This window comes from Orcinus orca, chromosome 13 (assembly GCF_937001465.1).
Source record: "Orcinus orca chromosome 13, mOrcOrc1.1, whole genome shotgun sequence".
Taxonomy (NCBI): Eukaryota; Metazoa; Chordata; class Mammalia; order Artiodactyla; family Delphinidae; genus Orcinus; species Orcinus orca.
In genome coordinates this window covers 32,378,737-32,404,068 of record NC_064571.1, presented here as the reverse complement: position 1 = coordinate 32,404,068, position 25,332 = coordinate 32,378,737, and the positions used below count along the sequence as shown (strand labels likewise).

Genomic DNA, 25,332 nt, shown 5'->3' with positions numbered 1-25,332 from the left:
CTCCTGTGGTTCTTCTGGCCCCTGTGGTTGGAGTCAAGTACTGCTAGACCCAGCCAGGATCTGCCTGTCACTCACAGGTTTGGCTTGATCAAAAAGCTGTGACTGATGTCCTCAAAGTACTGAGGTTGAAAGACTTCTCAGAACAGGCCAACCACTGTGTTTCCTCGGGTGTTTTTGCTTTTAAAGCAAACACTCTGCCGCACCTAGTTTTGATTTCTCCTCTTCTCTATACCTATCCAAGCCCTTCCTCTCCTTTATTTTATTTTATTTTGTCCGTGTGGCACGGTTTGTGGGATCTTAGTTCCCCGACCAGGGATCAAACCCATGCCCCCTGCAATGGAAGCGTGGAGTCCTAACCACTGGACTGCCAGGGAATCCCCACCTTCCTCTCCTTTAAAGCCCAGCACAGGTCTAATTCTCCATGGACCTCCGGACTCTCCTCAAGGATTTTCCCCATTGTCAGAAGCACTTGGGAGCTCTCCACACAAGCTAGCTCCTCAATCCTAGATAGACAACCCTTAATTTGCCTACCCATCCCCCTCTTGTAGGGGCACAGCTCCCCCTTTCACCAAAAATGATCACAGACTCCCCCACCCCCACCCCAGTTAGGCCCAGCAGAGCCTTTCTTTTGGGGATTTTGGACTTTGGATCAGGGAGAGTAGAGCAGTCAGTCCTGCTCTAGTGTGGAAGTGAAAGCCATACTTTCAGGTGCATTAGGAGCCAGAATTCCTACCAGAAGGAGATGCTCTGTGCTGAGAGTGAAGCCTCAGGAGAGGTGGAGATGGGTCAGATGGACCCTGGCTGCAGGGGTTCTGAGGCCTAGCCACACCCCAGCTTCACCCCAGGATGGTTGTCCAGCCCTATTTTAATGTCCATGAACCAGTCATTCGTTCGCATTTTGCCTGAGCTGGTTAGAGCTGGGTTTTTGTTATGTGCAATCAAAACAAAAAGCCTACCTAAGGACTTTTCTTGTCTTCCCAAGGACAGTGAATTATAAGGAATTTATATTATAAGGCAACATGACACAGTGGAAAGAACATGCACTTTGGAATAAAATGAAACATTTTTAATGCTGTTTCCAGCAAGATACTTAATCTCAAAGAGACTGTTTAAATTCATAAAAGAAGGGGTGATGGCTAAACTCAAAGAATGATGAGGACTAAATGAGAAAAATGATCAAATGAGAATCTAAATGAAAATGCCTGGGATGTAGTAGGCAAACAGGAAATGTTCATTCCCTTCTTTTCTCCTTAAAGGCAGGCTTTCATTCTGTGTCTTTCAGTGTATCTCCATTCTGTGATCAATGAATTAAAAAAATAGGAATTGAATTTTACCGCCTGTTAAACTTTTTGGAGAGTAAAGAAGGAAAGAAATATCAAGAAAACAAGCAATTACAAGCATTAGTTTGAAATGTCAAATACTGCCTTGACACCTGGATCTCTTTTTCCTGTTTTACTATCACCTGAATCTCCCGAAAGGTTTATAATTTTATAATTAGGCCAACATGAGATATAATTTGGAAAAACTAGTGACACTGTGCTTTGAGAAGAGAATAAAAGGGCATGACTGGAATTCTGCCAGGATGATCATCAACATTCTGCCCTAACCAGGGTATTATTAACTTTCCAACACTGTTGGTGTAAGGCAAGTGCTGCTCACTTCTTAGAGAATTAGGAAAAGGTTGAAACAAACTCTAAAGGTGAGTCCTTCGAGAAGGTATGTGGGCTGGTTTTCTTTTTGTTCCTTCAAAAACTAGCCAGGAATACCACCCAATTTATAATGAAGACTATACACAGCAGCACCAAAAGGGCTATATGTACAAGAAGAGTTTTTCTTCAACAGAATCCACTTGAATGTGTTGAGAAACCGCATCTTAGCTAAGAGTAGTTCACTAAGGAACAGAGCCATCTAAGTGCCTAACTAGTATTTAAAGTTGTCAAAGGGTGGGGATGTGCAAATTTAGCAGCGAAAGACTCTCTTGTTTTGCCTCAAGGGAAAGTGATGGTGGTCAGAGGGGCCAGTTCCAAGGGCTGGTCCAGGGGGGGCCGCTGTTCTTGGTACTCCGCCACATGCCCATTGCGGTGGTGACCATACTCAAACTTGATCCGCAGCTCGCCAATCTTGGATTGGGGAAGAATATCTGGAATCCACTCAATGATGAAAGGTGTTGGCTCCTTTTGATCTGGGGAAGTGTTGCCTGAAGAAAAAAAAAAAAAGAAAAGAAAAAAGACTGATTAGTACAATTCCAAAATAAATTTGAGTCTGGACAGGACTTCCCTGGTGGCACAATGGTTAAGAATCTGCCTGCCAATGCAGGGGACATGGGTTCGAGCCCTGGTCCGGGAAGGTCCCACATGCCGTGGAGCAACTAAGCCCGTGTGCCACAACTACTTAAGCCCTCGTGCCACAAATACTGAAGCCCGTGTGCCTAGAGCCCGTGTTCCGCCACAAGAGAAGCCACCACAACGAGAAGCCCGCGCACTGCAATGGCCCCCCGCTCGCCACAACTACAGAAAGCCCGCGCGTAGCAACAAGGACCCAATGCAGCCAAAAATAAATAAATAAAATTTTTAAAAAATTGAGTCTGGACAGATCTTACCCTGTTCACAAATTTTAAAAGGAAATGAAAAAGAAGTTTAAAAAAAAAACTATATGAGAAAAAAAGGCGCGGGGGGCCAACAAGAAGAATCAAGGGGAGGGAAAAGTGACTACTGCTGTACCTATCCAAAACAGTTTCAGGGGACTGTCTGGCATCCTCAAATAAAATGAGACCCAGCTTTTATGAAAATAGGGCCAAAAGAATCACAAGGAGAGCCCAGCCAGACTAAGAGGAAAAGACAGCTGGATGCGGTTAAAAAGGGAGACTATCAAGAAAAGGTCAAGGTTTCAAGGAAACTAGAAAGAAACACACTTAAAATCTACATGGTTCTAAAACATATTACAAATCCATAGTAACAAAAGAGTGTGGGGCTTCCCTGGTGGCTCAGTGGTTGAGAGTCCGCCTGCCGATGCAGGGGACGCGGGTTCGTGCCCCGGTCCGGGAAGATCCCACATGCTGCGGAGCGGGCTAGGCCCGTGAGCCATGGCCGCTGAGTCTGCGCGTCCGGAGCCTGTGCTCCGCAGCGGGAGAGGCCGCAACAGTGAGAGGCCCGCGTACCGCTAAAAAAAAAAAAAAAAAAAAAAAAAAAAGTATGGTACTGGCATATGTCTACACAGATTAACAGAACAAAACAGAAAGATCCAAAATGGATACAAAAAGAACAGGAATTTAAAATAAGGTAAAAATGGCATTTTCAATTAGTACAAGAAATACAAGTGTTTTTGTTTGTTTGTTTGTTTGTTTTGTGGTACGCGGGACTCTCACTGCCGTGGCCTCTCTCGCCGCGGAGCACGGGCTCCGGACCCGCAAGCTCAGCAGCCATGGCTCAACGGGCCCAGCCGCTCCGCGGCATGTGGGATCCTCCCGGACCGGGGCATGAACCTGCGTCCCCTGCATCGGCAGGCGGACCCTCAACCACTGCGCCACCAGGGAAACCCACGAGTGTTTCTTATAACAAATGGTGTGCATCAACTACATAATTATCTGGAAGAAAATAAAAGGCAGAATCTTACCTCATAACTTACATCAAGATAAAGTCCAGAAGATCAAAGATTTAAACGTGAAAAACTCAGGTTAAAGAATGCTTTTGAAAAAATGTAAAATACTAGCAGAATTAAAAATAAGCATATGGTATCACCTTCAAACTATGGAGACAATTAAGCATAGAAAACATAGTCCATTTAGCAAAAAACAGAAGAACAAAACAAGGAGACAGAAGACCAACTCTATCAATTATAATAAAGGGGAAAAACTATTGAAATTGGAGAAAAATCAAAACCAACAATATAATATTGATAAGAGATTCAATAAGAACAAAGTGTCACAAAAAAGTTAAAAGGATGGCAGACATCAGAAAAATGTAAAACAAAAGAAAGCTGGTGTCACTGTTGTAATATTGAACAAAGATGAATTTAGGGCAAATGTTATTTTTACATTGATAAAGTATTGCTATATACTGAATCTACATTCTCCCAAAATTTCTCCCAAATTTTGTATCCTCCCAAGATTCATAAATTGAAAACCTAATCCCTGATGTGATAGTACTTGGAGGTGGGGGCTTTGAGAGGTGATTAGGTCATGAGGGCAGATGAATGAGATGAGTGCCCTTATTTTAGACCCCAGAGACATCCTTGCCCTTTCTGTAATGTGAGGACACAAAGTGAAGACTGCCGATGGCCGTCTTTGAGCCGGGAAGCAGGCCCTCACCAGACATCGAATCTGTTGGTGCCTTTATCTTGGATTTCCCACCCCGCAGAACTGTGAGAAATAAATTTCTGTTGTTTGTAAGCCACCCAGTTTATGGTATTCTGTTATAGCAGCCCAAATGGACTAGACAATATATTTACATTGACATCTGTCAATAACTCTGATGTACCAAAAACATTGCATTACAATACTCAAAGGCTTTTTGCAATATCAGAAGACATTTAGAGAAACATAACTGTAGTAGGAAATTGTCTCACAACTCTGCTAAGTTGTATAAGTCTTAAAGCTATACAAGACTTTACATTGGATAAATAATAACATCTTTGCTAGCACAAATTAATATCATACATTAGGTTAGTGAGAAAATATTTTTAAATCCCTAAAATAAATAGAAATTGGAAAGGCACATCTTCTGACCTCAAAATAATAAAAGTAGAAATTGATAGCTAAGAATATAAAAATCAAACCAACTCAACCAACTGGAAATTTTAAATACAAAGTGTTGGGGACACAGAGAAACTAAACTATGATTAGAGACTATTTAGATATTAATAAGAAGAAGAACCTTAAATGTTCTTATTATCAAATATGAATTTTAAAAATTAACTGATAATTTCAAAAGGTATAAAAATTTAAAAATTCCAAGAAAGTGTTAGAAAAAAATTTTAAAGAGTTAGGAGAAATTTTTACAGACAAAAGCATAAAATAGTTCAAAACAGACATTCAGATAAATACAAGAGCCAGTTCCTTGAAAAAGACAAAAAATTCTTGGAGTATATAACTATAGACGTAGGTTTTAAAAGTTATGTGATTATCCTCTATACCAAAAATTATAAAAATGTACACAATTTAAATTTTGGATGAAAACAGGAAAATTTTTTGGGAAAAAAACAATTAAAATTGACTAAAGAAGAGGTAGAGACCGTGAGTACAAATATAAATCAGAAGAAATTAAACAAGTTTTTAGAGAACTGCCTGCAAGTAAAGTTTAGGTCCAAGAGAATAAATTCTTTCAAACATTCAAGGAACAGATATTTCCTAAGCTATTTTTTAAATTAATTTTTATTGGCGTATAGTTGATTTACAATGTTGTGTTAGTTGCTGCTGTACAGCAAAGTGAATCAGTTATACATATACACATATCCACTCTTTTTTAGGTTCTTTTCCCATATAGGTCATTACAGAGAATTGAGTAGAGTTCCCTGTGCTATACAGTAGGTTCTTATTCGTTATCTATTTTATATATAGTAGTGTGTATATGTCAATCCCCAAATCCCAATTTACCCTTCCCCCCAAGATATTTAATTTGGTCCAAAGCTTTCTAAAATCATTTTCTATATAACTATTACAAAACTCCCAAAAAGATCGCCTCCAAAAAAGAAACTGTAGGCAGTTAATACTTATGAATCAATAATAAAAAAACCTAAATAAAGTATTAGCAAATAGACTCTACATAATACATATCAAAGTAAAAAAGACCCCACAGGATTTATTCCAGAAAGGCAAGATTACTTCAATATTAGACATTTATTCATGAAACTCACATTGTAAATCAATTATACTTAAATAAAATAAATAAATTTCATTGCACTTGGGTCAAAACAGTTCATCTTTTGAGGTTTCTCAAAAGATGGTAAAAAGGTATTTCAAGGGACTTCCCCGGTGGTCCAGTGGTTAAGACTCCCCCTTCCAATGCAGGGATACAGGTTTGATCCCTGGTCGGGGAACTAAGTTCCCACGTGCTGTGGGGTGTGGCCAAAAATTTAAAAAAAAAAAAAAAAAGGTATTTCAAAAAATTAAATTCTAGGGAGTTCCCTGGTGGTCTAGTGGTTAGGATTCGGTGCTTTCACTGCTGTGGCCCAGGTTTAATCTCTGGTTGGGGAACTCCCGCAAGCCATTAGGTGAGGCCAAAAAATAATACATAAATAAATAAAAATAATTTAAAAAACAACTACATTAAAAAAAATCAATTCTATTTCCTAATAAAAATACTTAATAAACCAAGAATATGATATGCTGTTATAATAAAAAATTTTATCTGAAATCAATAACCAATAGTTCATTATTTAATAGTGAAACACAGAGCAGATTTTCCCAGAAAAATTCTATGAAATGCTAATGGTATTCCCCTGAAAAGTGTTGACCGGTCAAATAAACCGGGGAAAACTTAAGTTAAATAAAGTTCAACAGGTATTTTAATTTCAGGATCTTTTTAATATGCAAATTTATAGGATGAGTTACTAAGAGGGATACATTATATTCTAAGACACTACTCCCTACTGCCTCCCTACTCCAGTTGTAACATTATCTGCGATCTGAGTATATCATACAACCAGGGAAGTTCTCATGTGGCAAAGTTTCTTTTCCCAGCAAAAAAGTTATTACAAAATTGACTGAACAAGGGTTCAGGGAGTCTTAGAATCAAGGGTCTTAGAATCAAAGAAATACAGTATGTAGCATTTCTCAAACTTATCAGATCATGGAACACTTTTTTCACAGCATACTTATCACTATCTCTTCTTCAAGACAGAGTTGGAAAATGCTATGCTGGAGGAGTTTTTACTATAGTAAAAATGATAGTTTTACTATAGTAAAATGAAAATCTCAGCTGCTAGCTTTACTATTATTCATTGTTGCTCTTGAAGTTGTAGCTAATTTAACAAGAAAAAAACAATGAGATATAAACATTTGATAGGAAACAAAATTATCATTATTTTTCAAGTGATATAATTGATTTCCCAGAAACAACAGGTAAACAACTATCATCGCTACTAGGAACTCATTAAGGAGGGCAATTTGATAGTAATTATATCAAAATCAAGAGCTTTCCATACATTGGCAGTAACAAGTTAGACACATGATAAATATCTTATTCCCAAGAGCAGCCAAAAATATATTTCACAAGAATTTGACAAAATAATTATAAATTCTAAATTTCTTGGTGACACAGTTCACTGCCCCGACAGTGCTTATAGCCTAGTCAGTGGAAAGACAGGTGAGTGTTGGATGGCTAGGAGTGAAGGCTCTGGAGTCCAAAACTGCCTGGAGTTGAGGACCAGCTCCACCACTTTACTAGCTGTGTAACTCTGGACAGGTTACTGCACCTATCTTCACCTCAGTTTATTCATCTGTAAATGGGGATCACAGAATCTACCTCTGAGTGGGCTGATGAGCATTAAATGGATTAATCTAGGTAAAGAACTTAAAATAACAGCTGGCACAGAGTAGGTGCTCATTAAGTGCTACTTGTTATAGTTGTCATTATTATTATTAAATTATTATACCCAAGTTAAAAATAGACAAAGAAAAAGTAATTCATCAAATACAAATGACTAATATGAAAATTTACTCTCATTAACATTTGAGGGTAATGCAAATTAAAAGAATGATAGAACATTTTTTGGCTATCAAATCAATAAAGATTAAAAAAAGAAACTCTTGGGGACTTCCCTGGTGATGCAGTGGTTAAGAATCCGCCTGCCAATGCAAGGGACATGGGTTCGATCCCTGGTCCGGGAAGATCCCACATGCCACGGAGCAACTAAGCCCGTGCACCACAACTACTGAGCCCACATGCCACAACTACTGAAGCCTGCGCACCTAGAGCCCATGCTCCACAACAAGAGAAGTCACCGCAATGATAAGCCCATGCACCGCAATGAAGGGTAGCCCCCTGCAATGAAGAATAGCCCCCTGCTTGCCACAACTAGAGAAAGCACATGGGCAGCAATGAAGACCCAACACAGACAAAACTAAAAAATAAAAAAATAAAAAAGAGAAACTCTTTCATGCATGGCTAGCAGGAGTAAACTGCAGAAATATTACAATCTTTCTGGAGGGCAGTGTGACAAAAACAATCAAAAATCCTAAAAATGTACATAATCTTTGACCCTCCAGTTTAACTTTTAAGAATTTACCCAAAAGAATATCCTAAATAAATTAGGAAATAATTAAGGCTATAAAAGGTTTGTCTAAAAGGAAGTTAATTATAAAAGGAAGCATTGTTCATAATAGCAAAAAGTTTGAAACAACTTAAATTCAGGATTGACTAGAGTGAGATAACTTAATGAATGAATTTTATGAAGCTGTTTAAAAATGTTGTATTCACAATAGCCAAAAGGTTGAAGCAGTCCAAGTATCCAAACAGATGAATGGATACACAAAATGTAGTAGATACATATAATGAAATATTGTTCAGCCTTAGAAAGGAAAGAAAATTTGTCACATGCTACAACGTGGATGAACCTTGAAGAGATTATGCTAAGTGAAATAAGCAGTCACAAAAGGACAAAGATTGTATGATTCTAATTTGAGTCGTCAAATTCATACAGACAGAAAGTAGAATGGCAACCAGGTCTGGGGGGAGGCAGGAATGCAGAGTTAGTATTTGATGGGTAGTTTCAGTTGAGAAAGATGAAAACGTTCTGGAGATGGATGGTGGTGATGGTTGCACAACAATGCAAAAGTACTTAATGCCAGAAAACCTTATGCTTAAAAATGGTTAAAATGTTAAGTTTTATATTACATGTTTTATAATAATAAAAAAAGTTTAAAAAATAATGTTGAAGACAGACATGGAAAGCTGTTCATGATATATTTTTAAGTGAAAAAAGCTGCTAAGATATGATCCCATGTTTTAGAAACTCTTTTTCTTTTCTTTTCTTTTTTAAATTTATTTATTTGTTTGTTTTTAGTTTTGGCTGCGTTGGGTCTTTGTTGCTGTGCATAGGCTTTCTCTAGTTGCGGTGAGTGGGGGCTACTCTTCGTTGCGGTGCACAGGCTTCTCATTGCAGTAGCTTCTCTTGTTGCAGAGCACGGGCTCTAGGCACGCAGGCTTCAGTAGTTGTGGCACGCGGGCTCAGCAGTTGTGGCTTGCGGGCTCTAGAGTGCAGGCTCAGTAGTTGTGGTGCACGGGCTCAGTTGCTCTGCGGCATGTGGGATCTTCCCGGGCCAGGGCTCAATCCCGTGTCCCTTGCATTGGCAGGCAGATTCTTAACCACTGCGCCACCAGGAAAGCCCCTAGAAACCCTTTTCATGCACAGAAAAAAAAGTCTGAAAGGGTATACACCAAAATCTTAATGATGATGTCATCTATAGTGGGTGGGATTACAGGTGGTTTTTATTTTTCTCCTCCTTTATGCTCTATAATGAAATCTATGATTTCTGTATAATGAACAGGTATTACTTCTCTAATTTTATTTTTTTAAAAATAAATTTATTTATTTTTGGCTGTGTTGGGTCTTCATTGCTGTGCACGGGCTTTCTCTAGTTGCAGCGAGCGGGGGCTACTCTTCATTGCTGCGTGTGGGCTTCCTCTAGTTGCGGCGAGCTGGGGCTACTCTTCGTTGCAGTGCGTGGGCTTCTCATAGCGGTGGCTTCTCTTGTTGCGGAGCACGGGCTCTAGGTGTGCAGGCTTCAGTAGTTGTGGCACATGGCATCAATAGTTGTGGTTTGCGGGTTCTAGAGCTCAGGCTCAGTAGTTGTGGCGCATGGGCTTAGCTGCTCTGTGGCATGTGGCATCTTCCAGGCCAGGGCTTGAACCCATGTCCCTTGCATTGGCAGGCAGATTCTTAACCACTGTGCCACCAGGGAAGCCCTCTAATTTTATTTTTAAAGTACTGGCTCAGATGAAACAAAACAACTTATCCCATGACTGCCTTTACAAAATGTGTGAATGTGTCTTCTTTGTTCAAGGTCAAGCCCCAAAGTTGAGGACAGCGTAATACACACAGGTGACCCTCAAAGGAAGGTGTGCTATTGAAACCACCAATTTACTTACCAACTTTGAGAAAAGTTTTTAGTTCCAAGGGTCGCAGCACTGGTTGCTTTTCTATACGACCATAGGTTTCTGCTATGCTCTCTACTTCTACTTTAGGGCATTTAAACAGCTCATAAGTCCCGTCCCGGTTCTGGATAAAACTCCGGGTGATTTCCAAAGGCATCTGCATATGGAGACAATACCAAGAAAGGTGAGAAAGGAAAAACTTTCAAAGTAGACAAACATTGGATGACAACAGATTTTATTCATTCTTTTCTAAGTACACTCAAATTAACTAAAATTTCCCCTTGTATTTTCAAGTAAATTTTGTCAACAGTTCTGCCTTTCCTTTTCTCTCTGTAACTTTCATTTGAACCCTTACCAAACCATACTGAACTGAACGCCTAATACCTTCATGGCTACCTGACTGCTACTGGCACAGACCTGCTCTAAAATCAGTTTTATTCCCTCCCCTACTGCTCTGCTGGCAGCAATCTTCTCCTAAAAACCCTACCAACAGCACCTATAGCTGACCTCACATCCTGTGTGCTTCCACCATCCTTGAGACTAAGCCAGAGCTTGAACTGAATTTTGCCTTTGCCACTAAACAGCAGGCTGAGCTTCTCATAGCCTGTTTCTCATCTGCAAAATACTGTTAATACCAGTGCATGGTTGTGAGATTGAATGGGGTGATACAGGTAAGTAACGTGCAACACAGAAGCTCCACGACTTGACTTTGCTCTGGGGCTGCTGCAGTGCCTCCCTGAACCCCGCCCTTTTCAGGCTAGAAGCCGTTTCTGCGACATCCTCCATTTAAAGAAGTTCCTCAAGTGTGAACATAGGCCTTTCCTAAAGTTCCCATGTAAGTTCTATAGTTACCAAACAATTTATTTTTCTGAACGTAACAGTGCCTTGCAATTCAGCTAATCCTAATGTATTAAATCACATGATGCTGAGTTTTCCACACTATTCCGTTATCATAGGAAGGGAAAATCCTCACATTTTTAGGATCTGCTTGAAAAAAATGTCTAATATTGCCCCTGTGAGAAAGGACACAAACTACTTAAGAATTTCTCTAGTGAGAGCTAAATTGCAGTTTGGAGAGGAACACTGAATTGTGCTGGACCCACGGACTTCACAAATAGTATATCATCTCAAATTATATATATACTTTCTAGCTGCTTGCCAGTTAACCTAGGGCTCACCATGGCTAGTAGGGGATCATTATTTAATTTACAAGAAAGAGCATCCCTGTTTTCTGATCCCAAAGGCAAAGAAAAAAGGATACTCCAATTTAAGATACATCCTCAAGCTACAGGGAATACCTATTAAAATCAGAGGTGGAACAATAAAGCCATGAATATTTCTGAATAATCTCTTAGTATGAAAAAAAGGAATTCTCTTTGGTGACCATGACTCAAGGAGCTGGTGCAAACATACTTCCCGCACTTGCTTCCCTCTCTTCCCCTCTCTGCCCTCCCACTATTGTAGAAATAAACTCTTACCTCTGGGGTATCTAAGATTTGTTTAACTTGCAGGATATTCGTGATATGCCAGGTATACTTGGAAAAGGTTCCCAGTGGCAAAGCATCTTTGCGAACAAAAGCTTCAAGGTAAAAAGGGGGTAAAATTAGACTATCGAAAAATAACATGCTCTTTCACTGAATTTGTTATCCAGTTTCTGGAGAGTTCAGTGAAGTGATATTCCTGCCTTATAGAATCTCAGTCCTCTAAAAAAGGTATTTTATACACACACACACACACACACACACACACACACACACACACACACACACACACACACACGTTTTGGGTTGGCCAAAATGTTTGTTCGTTTTTTTCCATAAGATGGCTCTAGTATTGCTTAGTGGTCTTTTTTTTGTGCACGGGCCTCTCACTGCTGCAGCCTCTCCTTTTGCGGAGCACAGGCTCCGGACGCGCAGGCTCAGCAGCCATGGCCCACGGGCCCAGCCGCTTTGCGGCACGTGGGATCCTCCCGGACTGGGGCATGAACCCGCGTCCCCTGCATTGGCAGGCGGACTCTCAACCACTGCGCCACCAGGGAAGCCCTGCTTAGTGGTCTTTAACTTCATTTGAAACAATCTTGTTAGATTGTATTGTGACAACTGTCATATCAGTTGCATTTAAAAAAAACTTATCAAAATTGGTGAATTTCTGTGTATCCATTTTAATATTGAAGATGGAAGAAAAAAAGCAACATTTTCTTTATATTATGCTTTATTATTTCAAGAAAGGTAAACATGCAACTGAAACACAAAAAAAGATTTGTGCAGTGTATGGAGAAGGTGCTGTGACTGATCGAACATGTCAAAAGTGGTTTGCGAAGTTTTGTGCTGGAGATCTCTTGCTGGACGATGCTCCACAGTTGGGTAGACCAGTTGAAGTTGATAGCGATCAAATCGAGACATTAATTGAGAACAATCAACATTATACCACGCGGGAGATAGTCGACATACTCAAAATATCTAAATTAAGCATTGAAAATCATTTGCAGCAGCTTGGTTATGTTAATTGCTTTGATGTTTGGGTTCCACATAAGTTAAGTGAAAAAAACCTTCTTGACTGTATTTCCTCATGCAATTCTCTACTGAAACGTAATGAAAATGTTCTGTTTTTAAAACAAATTGTGATGGGTGATGAGAAGTGGGTAGTGTACAATAATGTGGAACGGAAGAGATCATGGGGCAAGTGAAATGAACCACCACCAACGACACCAAAGGCCGGTCTTCATCCAAAGAAGGTGACGTTGTGTATGTGATGGAATTGGAAGGGAGTCCTCTATTATGAACTCCTTCTGGAAAACCAGACAATTAATTCCAACAAGTACTGCTCCCAATTAGACCAACTGAAAGCAGCACTCAGTGAAAAGTGTCTGGAATTAGTCAACAGAAAACGCTTCATCTTCCATCAGGATAACACAAGACCGCATGTTTCTTTGATGACCAGGCAAAAACTGTTAGAGCTTGGCTGGGAAGTTCTGACTCATCTGCCGTATTCACCAGACATTGCACCTTCGGATTTCCATTTATTTCGGTCTTTACAGAATTCTCTTAATGGAAAAAATTTCAATTCCCTGGAAGACTGTAAAAGACACCTAGAACAGTTCTTTGCTCAAAAAGGTAAAAATTTTGGGAAGATGTGGGATTATGAAGTTGCCTGAAAAATGGCAGAAGGTAGTGGAACAAAAGGGTGAATATATTGTTCAATAAAGTTCTTGGTGAACATGAAAAATGTGTCTTTTATTTTTATTTTAAAAACGAAGGAACTTTTTGGCCAACCCAATATATACATTTTTTGGCCGTGCTGTGCAGCTTGAGGGATCTTAGTTACCCCACCAGGGATCGAACCTAGCCCCGGCAGTGAAAGTGCTGAGTCCTAACCACTGGACCGCCAGGGAATTCCCTAAAAAAGGAATTCTAGAAGCAAATCTATAATAGAGTTTTGGCAGAAATGTGATGAATCAAATGATAAGGATTTCTGCTATAAAAAGTCTCTGATGCTTCTTTTGAGATACTACTGATTTTTGACATCTTGGCAACTTGTTTGTTTGGTAAGTCTACACACAGAGGACTCTATTATAAAACAGCCTCTTACAACTTTAGATAAGTCAGAGGTCAAATCATAGTCCTTAAAATAACTACATAGAGTTTAAGCCTGCTCACGTGGTTGCCAATCTATTGCCCTGCCTCCCAGATTATAAAGGGGTTCCACTGAAGGACCCAAAAAGATGTAAGCAATGGGTTAAAATTAATGTATTAGGCCTAAAATGGTTTGTTTTTGTTTTTGTTTTGGCTGCACTACTCAGCATGCGGGATCTTAGTTCCCCGACCAGGGATCGAACCCATGCCCCTTCAGTGGAAGTGTGGAGTCCTAACCACTGGACTGCTAGGAAATTCCAGGCCTAAAGTTTAAACTGGAAGCATCAACACTGTCTCAAGGGACTTCCCTGGTGGCACAGTGGTTAAGAATCCACCTGCCAATGCAGGGGACACGGGTTCGAACCCTAGTCCGGGAAGATCTCACATGCTGCGGAGCAACCAAGCCCGTGCACCACAACTACTGAACCTGTGCTCTAGACCTTGTGAGCCACAACTATTGAGCCCATGTGTCACAATTAATGAAGCCCACGCGCCTAGGGCCCATGCTCGGCAACAAGAGAAGCCACCAGCCCCTGCTCGCCGCAACTAGAGAAAGCCCGTGTGCAGCAACGAAGACCCAACATAGTCAAAAAAAAAAAAAAATTAAATAAATTTATTTAAAAAAAAAATTCTGTCTCAAAAGTCAGATAGATAAGATAAGGTGTAAAGACAGAGATTTTTATGGCCCTAAACAGAGAGATTCACAGCTTGTACTATTAAAAGACAGAATTAAACATCAGTCCTGGGAATTCCCTGGAGGTTCCGTGGTTAGGTCTCTGAGCTTCCACTGCAGGGGCACAGGTTCGATCCCTGGTCAAAAACTAAGATCCCGCATGCTGAATGGCTCAGCCAAAAAACAAACAAACAGAAACACTTCAGTCCCTATTACATCATCAAATAACAATTTACTGAAGAAATAGCTCTGATTTCTAGCTGTAGATACTCTTGGGCTATTTGTCCCTGAGCAATCTTTTCCTTCTCCTTTTCTCTCCCTTATTTCCTTATACTACCAAATAAGTATCTTGAGATCTCTAGTAGAAAGATATTATATAAAACCAAGAAATAAGTATCAGAATACTGTAATTATAAAATGTTCCAAGCCTGAGAATCACTCTAAAAATAAAATCTCCCTTCATCAAAAATGGGGAATCATGAAAAACAAGTTTTAGTTTTTGACACATACTGTAATATGCTTCCAAGAAGCCAGCCCAAACAACAATTGGAGACTGCAATGCTTTTGTTGAAATTGGTTCATATCTAGAAAATATCCAACTTCTTGGTGGGCACCTTCATTGTGCTTCATCGGTGATCCTTTTACCAACATTTTGCTTCCGGAATCTTTCCATCAACTCTTACTAGCATAAGCATGGGGCCTTTGAAGAGTGTGATCATTATTCTAAGAGCTGATGGGCTAAGGCTTCATGCTCTGAGCATGTAACTAGAAGTCCTAATCATGAAAATTCCACACAATTTTTCCAAACATTATTCTCTAAGGTCAAGACATCTATTGCTATTCCGGAGGAAACATCCCATACCTGTGGTAGAGTTGGGAAGCCGTTTTTTTGCACTTCCTATGGATATTCTCTGTTGCAGGGCATCGAAAAAGGACTGAGGAATGTGGAACACCAGTGGCTCTGGTTTGCCTATAGGAAATAAGAAGAAGCTCATTTAAAGAAACTCAGTGGGCTTTCTGGTGTGTAGGGGAAGGTGAGGATTTCTGCATCTATATTCATCAGTGATATTGGTCTGTAATTTTTTTTTTGTGGTACGCGGGCCTCTCACTGTTGTGGCCTCTCCCGTTGCGGAGCACAGGCTCCGGACGCGCAGGCCCAGCAGCCATGGCCCACGGGCCCAGCCGCTCCGCGGCATGTGGGATCCTCCCGGACCGGGGCACGAACCCGCGTCCCCTGCATCGGCAGGCGGACTCTCAACCACTGCGCCACCAGGGAAGCCCTGAGATTTCTTTATACAGAGGCAAAAAGAAGGCTTTGATTGACCTTTATGAGTCAAGCACTGTTGCCTGCCCTGCTCTTGATCCCTTGCAGTTATAACAAATACAGCACACTCTTGTCATCTACCAAAGATAACTTTTCAAATCCCTAATTTTGTAAACACTGCCACAGCACAGACTTCTCCCTTTAAAGAGGACATGAAATGACATGAGAACATTGAGGCTGAGATGAGAAGGTAAACTTGATTCACTGCTGCTCACTATCCCAGGCACCTGCTGTTTGCATTCATTTTCTCAGATGGTCAGGACTGCCAATGCCAGAGACTGCAAAGTTAGGACACTTTATCCAATAAGCATCAGTCTCCTCTCTGTTGTGAAGACAGGCAAACTGTTTGAAAATACGTAACAAACCTCTTTTAAAAAGTAGCAAGAAAAAAAAAGTTGCAAGACACTAGGTCAACAGAAAGAGCGTTCAGGGGAGAGAGTGAAAGAGTTCAGAGTTTTCCTTAAAAACTCTGCCCAAGAAGCAAGCTCCAACAGAGGGAGAACATCCAGAACCACATGGCTTAACATGTAACTTCCAGCTGCGTGTAGAAGGTGTAGTTCTTAAAGACAGTTCACCTGCCTTTCTGAAATAAAGATCAAGCCAAGAAAAATGAAAATGAAAGGCTTTCTAGAATTCCATATTAAGGTTTTACATTCTATCAATTGATTTTACCTACTTAATTGAATGCAGAATGCCAATGACAAAACTGTCACTGCTTTTGAGCCACTAAAATTATTTTTTAATTTTTATTTATTTATTTTTGACTGCATCGGGTCTTAGTTGCGGCACGCGGGATCTTTCGTTGCGGCGCGCGGTCTCTTCATTGCAGTGTGCAGGCTTCTCTCTAGTGGTGGCGTGCGGGTTTTCTCTCTCTAGTTGTGGCGCATGGGTTCCAGAGCGTGTGGGATCTGTAGTTGTGGCGCCCGGGATCCAGAGCGTGTGGGCTCTCTAGTTGAGGGGCTCAGGCCTTAGTTGCCTCACGGCATGTGGGTTCTTAGTTCCCCGACCAGGGATCGAACCAGCATCCCCTGCATTGGAAGGCAGATTCTTTACCACTGGACTACCAGGGAAGTCCCAAGCCACTAAAATATTAATATCGGGGCAGTTTAGAGAAGTCACTACAGAAAGGTTTTTAAAATCTTTCATCTTGAAATTAGATTATGGGCTATCTGCAGAGATCATTACAACTCTAAAACTGCTAACTTACCACAACTCAGCTGATGGGATGCTAGGGTTTAGGTAAATTATTCTTGAAAAGCCCTTGTAAAAGACACAGAATCACAGTCCAGGAGAGAGCTGATGGTGACTTTGACAAAGGTGGTGGTAATGGAGATGGTGAGAGGGGGTGTTACAAGGAATGGGATGAAAAAGGACCACAGTTTATAGCTTACATTATTGTCAATGTTCTATTTTAAGTTCTGGGAGGTGGGTTAGTAGGTATTTATTATATTATTTAAAACAATATATAAATAAATTTTGAAAAGAAAAGAAAAACATAGACTTTCTCTTTAACCTTCCCTAGCTTATTTTGTTTTTCTAAAAAGTAACTTCTGAAGTTTTATTTATTTTGAATTAATATAAATAAAACTAAGCATGTATTTCAACACCTCCATTCTTGTCCCTTTCTTCACCATGAAGCCACAACTGATCTAATCCTTCAAAACTCATGTCCTCCTACTGAGTGTCTGCTGTTGGGCTACTATTCAGTTTGGGGTGCTTTATTTTTAAAATGATATTCATAAACTTCAACATATTCAGCAAAGAACATCAAAATGATGTGAGGTTTGTAAATATGCCACGAGGAGTGTTTGAAGACCTGAGATGTATCGCTTGGAAAACAGAAGACCTGTCAGGCAGAGCAAAGGGTGTGTGCAGGGGCAGGGACTGTTATTTGAAAACAGGAACAGACTTATTCCGTGTGACTAGAGCACAGAACTAGAACCAACAGGAAGTATTATCAGCAAACATTTCCACTTAGTATGAGGAAGACCTTCCTCACAGTTCTCACTGTCTAACAATGTCATGAGCTGCCTCCAAAAGCAGTGAGCTGCTCATCACTGCACAAAGCCTGGAAAACCATCCATCAGGGATGCTTTTAAGGCAATGGGCAAGGCTTGGGTGGATGGTCCACCTCTGAAACTGCTGAGGTTCTATGAGGCTATCATAGACGATCAACCCAAAGCCAGCTTGTGTTCTCCAATCTTCCTTAGCATGTCTGTGTAATTTTATATGACTGTCTTAGTCTCACAGGCTTAGATTTTTTCTAAACTATTTCCTCCCTTGCTTTAAGTTTGAGGATTAGAATGATCTTCTAAGGCTTTGGTATCTCCCTTACCAAATACACACCCATGCATACCCCAAGACCAAGGCTCTCTACCTTTACTTATTATTTGCTGTGGTTTTTCTCTTCCATCTCTAAATTCATTTTGCTGTTCCTGCATTTTGATTATGTGATCATTCCTTTATTTCATTTAGATTTCTACTCTCTTGCGGCCCAGTGCACTCTAGACTAAAGCCCAATTACTTTTTCTATCAAAACAGAGTAGAACCATAATGCAATTACTTTAATTTCTCCGACTTTCAGCAATAGCCCAGTTGGATGACCAATACTTACCATCAAACTGATAGTGCATGGTTTGATGGATGCGTTCTGTGACACTGGCCAGCCAGTCTTGGAAGGATAAGGTCACTTGTGCCTCATCTAACAGCTGACTACAGCCTAGGGAAAAACAAAACAAAACTCTTCATTAACGTTTTTCTTACAGAATTTAACAGTTAATTGAAGTTTGAAAAAGCTAAGGAGTGTATACATAAAAGAGGAACAAGCTGAAATTCAAAGAAAGTAGATACAATAAGTGAAATGGAATATTGCAGGATTCTTTTAAAGAATCCAACTAGAAAAAAAAAAGAAATTGAAAGCTCTGAGAGACTAATGGGTTTAAGATTATTAACCACAAAAAATTTGCAGCCTTTCAACATCAAACTGCAAATTGAAGAATGGCCTTGTAGAATGGCTGTTTTAGAGCCATTAATTGGCCCTATTCCTGATGAATATGTCTATATACCCAATGACCTACCACTCTATTCTATTTCTTCTCCTGAAATGCTTTCATATGACTGCAGTATATATCCCCTTTTATTATTATTATTTTTTAAATAAATTTATTTATTTTATTTTTGGCTGCGTTGGGTCTTTGTTGTGGTGCGTGGGCTTCTCATTGCGGGGGCCTCTCTTGTTGCGGAGCACAGGCGCTAGGCGCACAGGCTTTAGTAGTTGTGGCTCGCAGGCTCTATAGCGCAGCCTCAGTAGTTGTGGCACACAAGCTTAGTTGCTCCGCGGCATGTGGGATCTTCCCAGACCAGGGCTCGAACCCGTGTCCCCTGCATTGGCAGGCGGATTCTTAACTACTGTGCCACCAGGGAAGCCCTATCCCTTTTTATAAAGAGCTAATGATGCCAAAACTACTATTCATTTAAGTTACAATTCTCATAAATAAATGCATATAGTGCTAATTTGGATTAAAAGCTATTTTCTTTTTTCTTTGCACCAAAGTGATAAAAATTTGTTTAAAATCTTCTACCAGATACTTTTTTTTTTTTTTTTTGCGGTATGCGGGCCTCTCACTGTTGTGGCCTCTCCCGCTGCGGAACACAGGCTCCGGACGCGCGGGCTCAGCGGCCATGGCTCACGGGCCCAGCTGCTCTGCGGCATGTGGGATCCTCCCGGACCGGGGCACGAACCCGCGTCCTCTGCATCGGCAGGCGGACTCTCAACCGCTGCGCCACTAGGGAAGCCCTACCAGATACTTTTGATTTGTTTACTTCCTGACCTTCCAAAAACATTTATTCTTGAACTGTGTAAGTTCTTAATTAATTAATTAATTAATTAAGATTTGGTCTTGTATTGTTTGCTATTTATGTATCGGTCTTGTCTTCAAAACCAGAGTAGGAGGGCAGGGATAATGTCTAATTTTTAATCACCCAGCCATATTATATGAAAGTTAAGAAAATGTCGACCCCCAAACATACAAGCTTAACTATTCTGAGTAGAAAATTGACATATATAAATTTATAAGTTATATTCAAATTAAGTCATTCTGTCTCTTAAATGTTACTGCTTTTAGGTGTTTTCAAAGTTCACTAACTTTGGAGAACAGACTATATTTGTCTTTCTCAACAAATATTTATCAGTATAATTGTAAGATATGTTTCTTCTTCAATTTGGAACCCGTATACCAAATTGCATATGGGTAATCAGCAACAAAAGGAAAATATTTTACAAAATACGTGCTGCCAAAACATGTCAGTAATTTTTGTTGCATTTGTTATTTAAAGACAATTTGGGGTGGGGGGGGCTTCCCTTGTGGCGCAGTGGTTAAGAATCCGCCTGCCAATGCAGGGGACACAGGTTCCAGCCCTGGTCCGGGAAGATCCCACATGCCGCGGAGCAGCTAAGCCCGTGCGCCACAACTCCTGAAGCCCGTGCGCCTAGAGCCTGTGCTCTGCAACAAGAGAAGCCACCGCAATGAGAAGCTCGCGCACCAAAATGAAGAGTAGCCCCGCTCGCCGCAACTAGGGAAAGCCTGTGTGCAGCAACGAAGACCTAATACAGCCAAAAAAATAAAAAAATAAATTAAAAAAATTGGGGGACTTCCCTGGTGGTCCAGTGGTAAAGAAATCACCTTACAATGGAGCGGACGCAGGTTTGGTCCCTGGTTGGGGAACTAAGATACCCCATGCCACGGGGCAACTAAGACCAGGTGCCACAACTACTGACTTCGCGAGCGTCAACTAGGGAGCCCGTGTGCCGCAAACTACAGAGCCCATGCATTCTGGAACCTACATGCCACAACTACAGAGCCCACGCGACCTGGAGCCTGTGCGCCACAGCTAGAGAGAAGCCTGCACACCACAACGAAGAGACCGCGCGCTGCCACGAAAGATCCGCACACCTCAACGAAGATCCCAGGTGCCGCAACTAAGACCCGATGCAGCCAAAAATAAATAAAATAAATAAGTAAATCTTAAAAAAAAAAGACAATTTGGTTTTGAGACTGATTTGAGACCAGTGGGACTGACAGCACAGATCTTAGCCTCAGTGCCTGCTAGTATTTATCTAGGGGGACAATATGCAGCATTTCTTTTGATTATATTGCTTTAGGCATCATTTTTTTTTTTTTTTTTTTTTTTTTTTTGCCACTCTGCTCAGCCTGTGGGATCTGACCAGGGATCCAACCCATGCCCCTTGCATTGGTAGCGCAGAGTCTTAACCACTGGACCACCAGGGAAGTCCCCTCTTTGGGCTTCTTCAGGATGATTTTCCAACTCTTTAGCCTATCCTGGGGAAGAGAAACTTACCCTGCCTTTTTAATGAAGAAGCAACCACAGGCTTTTTCAGGCCACTTTTCCTTAGATTACTGCTCACTGCATCTTGAGGCAGCAGTGAACTGTTCGTCTGTGCACCTAAACCACAAATCATTATAGTGTTTAATAAAATGTCTGCAGAATATAAATCGATTCAATATTAATTTCTGAAGTCTAAAACATATAAAAAGTCTTTGCTAATTTCTAAGTTAGCTTCAGTTTCTAGAAAGAATTAGCATTAGCCTTTATACATAACATTTTAAATGTCTCTCACTCTTTACAGGAAGTTGGTGGGGGGACTAGAAGTGAAAGGAAGAAAAAACTTCACCCTTTGTTCCCACCTTTCAGACAATCACTATTAATTTTCTGGTGAACTACTGTCCATTTTCTTTTTTGTAAATAGTTTATTTTGCTGGTTTTGTGCTTTAAGTAGCTCTAAATATACTGGGATTGTCAGATTTTGCAAAAAAAAATTTTTTTGAACTTCAAACAAACAAATAATTTTTTAGTATAAATATGTTGCAAAGATTGCATGGGAAGTACTTATACCAAAAAATTATTCACTGTTTATCTGAAATTCAAATTGAACTGAGCATTATGTACTCTATCTGGCTACCCGAGTGAGCTAACATTTCTCCAAACTCTTCAGAGTCATTTTTCATGGCTGCCTGGTATTCTATCAAGTGGTTTAGCACGGGTCATTTAACTATCCCCAGTGGCTGGCCCTTAGTTGTTTCTAATTTTTCAATATTATAAATAACTACACAATAGGCATCTCTGGACAAAATGCTTTTCCTGTACAAAGGATTATTTCCTTAAAAAAAGATTATTTAGAAGTGGGATTACTGAGTTAGAGGGTAAAAAAAATTTTTTTTCAATTTCAAATTTTCCTGGGAAAGACCCATAATCAAACATTTAACCACGATCTCTGCTCTTTATTGCTGCCAGAATTAGCCCTCAAAAACACAAAAATAACCATGTCGCTTCGTTTCTCCGTCTTTCTCCAGCTTCCCAGCACCTGAATGCCTGTGCCTGACCATCTGACCCACCTGCAGCAATACTCCCTCTATGGGTAGGAACATTTTTTAAGGCTCTTAACAGATACTACAAATGATTAAAGCAACTTACACTACACTAGCCATGCTGAAGAACACTGATTTTACCTTTGCCTGTGGTCTCATCGCTTAAATATCTTTGCTGATTTGGTATCCCGAAGTATCTTGTTTTAACTCTGCATTTATAAAATGCCTGCATTTCTCTCTTCACTAGTATATTTGGAGTTTGGTCCTCAGGTGCGGACTGGTAATATTTTCCTTTTGTTTACAGCCTAGCTCGTTTTTTTTAAATTATTTTTTAAAATATTTATTTATTTGGTTGCGCTGGGTCTTAGTTGTGGCATGTGGGATCTTCGTTGCCACGTGTGGGATCTTTAGCTGTGGCATGCTAATTCTTAGTTGAGGCATGTGGGATCTAGTTCCCTGACCAGGGATGGAACTCAGGGCCCCTGCATTGAGAGCGTGGAGCCTTAGCCACTGGACCACCAGGGAAGTCCCTAGAGCCTAGGTCTTTTAACACTTACCGACTAGGACACGTCAGCATTTTCATACTGATTTATATGAGTCTTTAACTGACACGGATATATTTGAATTTAAAAAGAAAAAAGATACATATATGGAGCCACCTGCTGAAGATGCAGATAACAAACTATATTGCTAAACTATCGTGGAAAATATAATTAACCATTGTCACAAATTTAAAAAAATATATCTATTGATGAAAATTTCATAACACTGTCCTAAGGCAGAGTAAGGTGTAAGACTAGTCTGATTGATTAAGGGATGAGCAAACTAAACGTGGAGTTTGGTCGGATCTTATACTTGGCCAGTAGAACCGACTCTTAGCTTCACTTGAGAAAGAATCATCAAGGGAGAGTAAAACTTTTTTCAGGAAACAACAACATTATTTCTTATACTTGCTGAGAGTCAGTGAAACACATAAAACACAGCAAAACCACCTCTAAAGGTAACACCACCAAACAAACAAACCAAACAGCTTCTCACCAGATACTTCCTCCTTCTTCCTCTTCTTTGGCTTAGAGGCAGAAGACTCACAAGCTGATACTGTTGATTCTGAGTGGCAACCTAGCTGGGGCACAATAACCTCCTTTAGACCTAAAATATAAGAAAATATCTGAATTATTAATACTACCCAAGAGTAAGTATGGGTCCCTATCTAGAGAAAATTAATTTCTAAAAATCCAAATCCCCAAAACAAATGTCTGCTTTAAAATCAGTTCCTTTAAAGAACTCTCCCGAACATATGTTTTTGTTCATAGACCATTAATACGATAAAAGGCTCTACAGAGAAATGTAAAACTAAAAAGTTGGGAGCCGCTGCCAACTAAAGATCGTTCAGAAATGAAAACGAAAAGCATCTACAAGATAAAAATGTTAAAAACATAAGATGATGTAGAAACATTTAAAGATCTTTTGAGCAAGGTACTAGTTTTCCCCATCTTCGAAGATAAGAAACAAGCAAGCAGGACAAAATAAAAGGGATTTTGTTTGTTTTTTCTTTGTTTTTACTAACATAGGGCATCCGTGGAGTAAAGCAAAGCTAACTTTGCTAGATTCATTGTTTCAATGAAAATGCACAAGTAGTCTCTTGATCATTAATTTCAACTAACCAACCAACCAAACTTTATGCAAGTATGCTCACTGGGATTAAAAGAAGGAATGCTTTTCATTTGATTTATCTAGCAACTGCTTCTGAAGGTTGCTAGGACAATCTCCAAATGCCATCAGTGGGACACTTTCATTGCCATTTTAGAAAAACAGAGTAACTGTGTCAACGACACCACCTACCGCTGGAATCAAAATTTAGGAAGTCTGAGAATTCCTGAGCCAATGTCTCGTCACTGGCAAAGGCACAGATGCAAGCAAAGAAATGAATGCATCTCTGGACCGCCTCATCCTTGGAGGCATTCGACTTCTGTGATTTCAGAGTCTGGCAGGAGCAGAAGAAACGGCGCTCAGGCAAGCTTTTGGCACTGATTTTCTGCACAAACGATGTATGCAAATACCCCAAACTATGCTTCTGGCTTGCCTTGCATTTCACCACCAAAATGTTTTTAGTAATCCTCTGTACAAGGGGACCTGTGGGTTCCGTGGCCAACTGCCAGATGGTTTGCTTGGTTTCTGGGGAGGCCTGCACTGCATTCAGGACCGAGCTCTTTAGCGTCAGAGGGGTGGCCTCTGCCTGGCAGTTCACGGCCAGCTTGATGTGCTGGCACTGGTTTTCCACAACACCCTGGGTGGCAGCTTTCAAGCATGCGGGGACGTAACACCGTCCAGAGCTCAGCTGAGTGATGAGCGTCCCATCCACTGTCTGGATGGTCGTCTCTGAAACACCTAGCTCCACAAAGCATCGGTAATCAGGGCCCCGGTCTCTTTGCCGCACCGAGTAGACTTGCAGATCAGAGCCTGTTATGATTTTGACAGCTTCAACACTAGGCTGCTTCCGTGCGCCGTACCGGAATATGGTTCCACATGTCTTGTTCTTACAGCTCAGTCCCCGGGTTCCATTGTATGTGCCACAGCGGGGACACTTCCTGATTCCCCTCAATGTGGCCTTCCCCAAGTCAGATAAGAAAGCTGGGACCTTTGTCCTTAGAGAGTTTGGTTCCATTTTTCACAGGTCCTAGAAAAGGCAATAAGCCCATCAGCATGAGTATACATGCACACACACACATGAAGTTAAAATCACTTATGATATTTAGTATACAAAGTAAAATGTAAGAAGCTATCCACTATTCTCAAATTATACCCTCAAAGAGAACATCCACTTAAACCCTCAAGCAAAATAAAAATGGGAGGAGATATGGGGATATATGTATATGTATAGCTGATACACTCTGTTATAAAAGCAGAAACTAACACACCATTTAAAGCAATTATACTCCAATAAAGTTGTTTAAAAAAAAAAAGTGGAGGAAACTTTGCCTTTCACATTTCACATCGCTCTCTCTCTCTCTCTCTACATATATATATATATATATATATATAATTTTTTTTTTTTTTGGGCCACATCTCATGGCATGCGGAACTTTCCTGACCAGGGATCGAACTTGAGCTGCCCCTGCAGTGGAAGCATGGAGTCTTAACCACTGGACCACCAGGGAAGCCCTCGCTCTCTATTTTTTAAGTCCTAATGTAATAACCGAAGCATTTTTCTAGATTCAATCCTGTT

At 40.4% G+C, this 25,332-nt stretch overlaps 1 protein-coding gene across 7 annotated transcripts in view; it reads right to left on the bottom strand.

Moving 5' to 3' along the window:
* Positions 1-1,051: 1,051 nt before the first annotated feature.
* C13H2orf42 (chromosome 13 C2orf42 homolog) overlaps positions 1,052-25,332 on the bottom strand; it is a 42,557-nt gene continuing 18,276 nt past the window's right edge. For 6 of the 7 annotated variants that reach the window (XM_004277034.2, XM_049695838.1, XM_049695839.1 and 3 more), the window contains 8 exons: positions 23,949-24,783; positions 23,145-23,255; positions 21,079-21,183; positions 18,335-18,439; positions 15,259-15,366; positions 11,570-11,670; positions 10,086-10,248; positions 1,052-2,197 (listed from right to left, as the gene is read on the bottom strand). In XM_004277034.2, coding sequence (XP_004277082.1) covers positions 1,989-2,197; positions 10,086-10,248; positions 11,570-11,670; positions 15,259-15,366; positions 18,335-18,439; positions 21,079-21,183; positions 23,145-23,255; positions 23,949-24,771 — 1,725 coding nt within the window. In that variant the 5' untranslated portion in view covers positions 24,772-24,783 and the 3' untranslated portion in view covers positions 1,052-1,988. The remainder of the gene's footprint in view (positions 2,198-10,085; positions 10,249-11,569; positions 11,671-15,258; positions 15,367-18,334; positions 18,440-21,078; positions 21,184-23,144; positions 23,256-23,948; positions 24,784-25,332) is intronic. The other variant, XM_033400435.2, reaches the window with a different exon arrangement.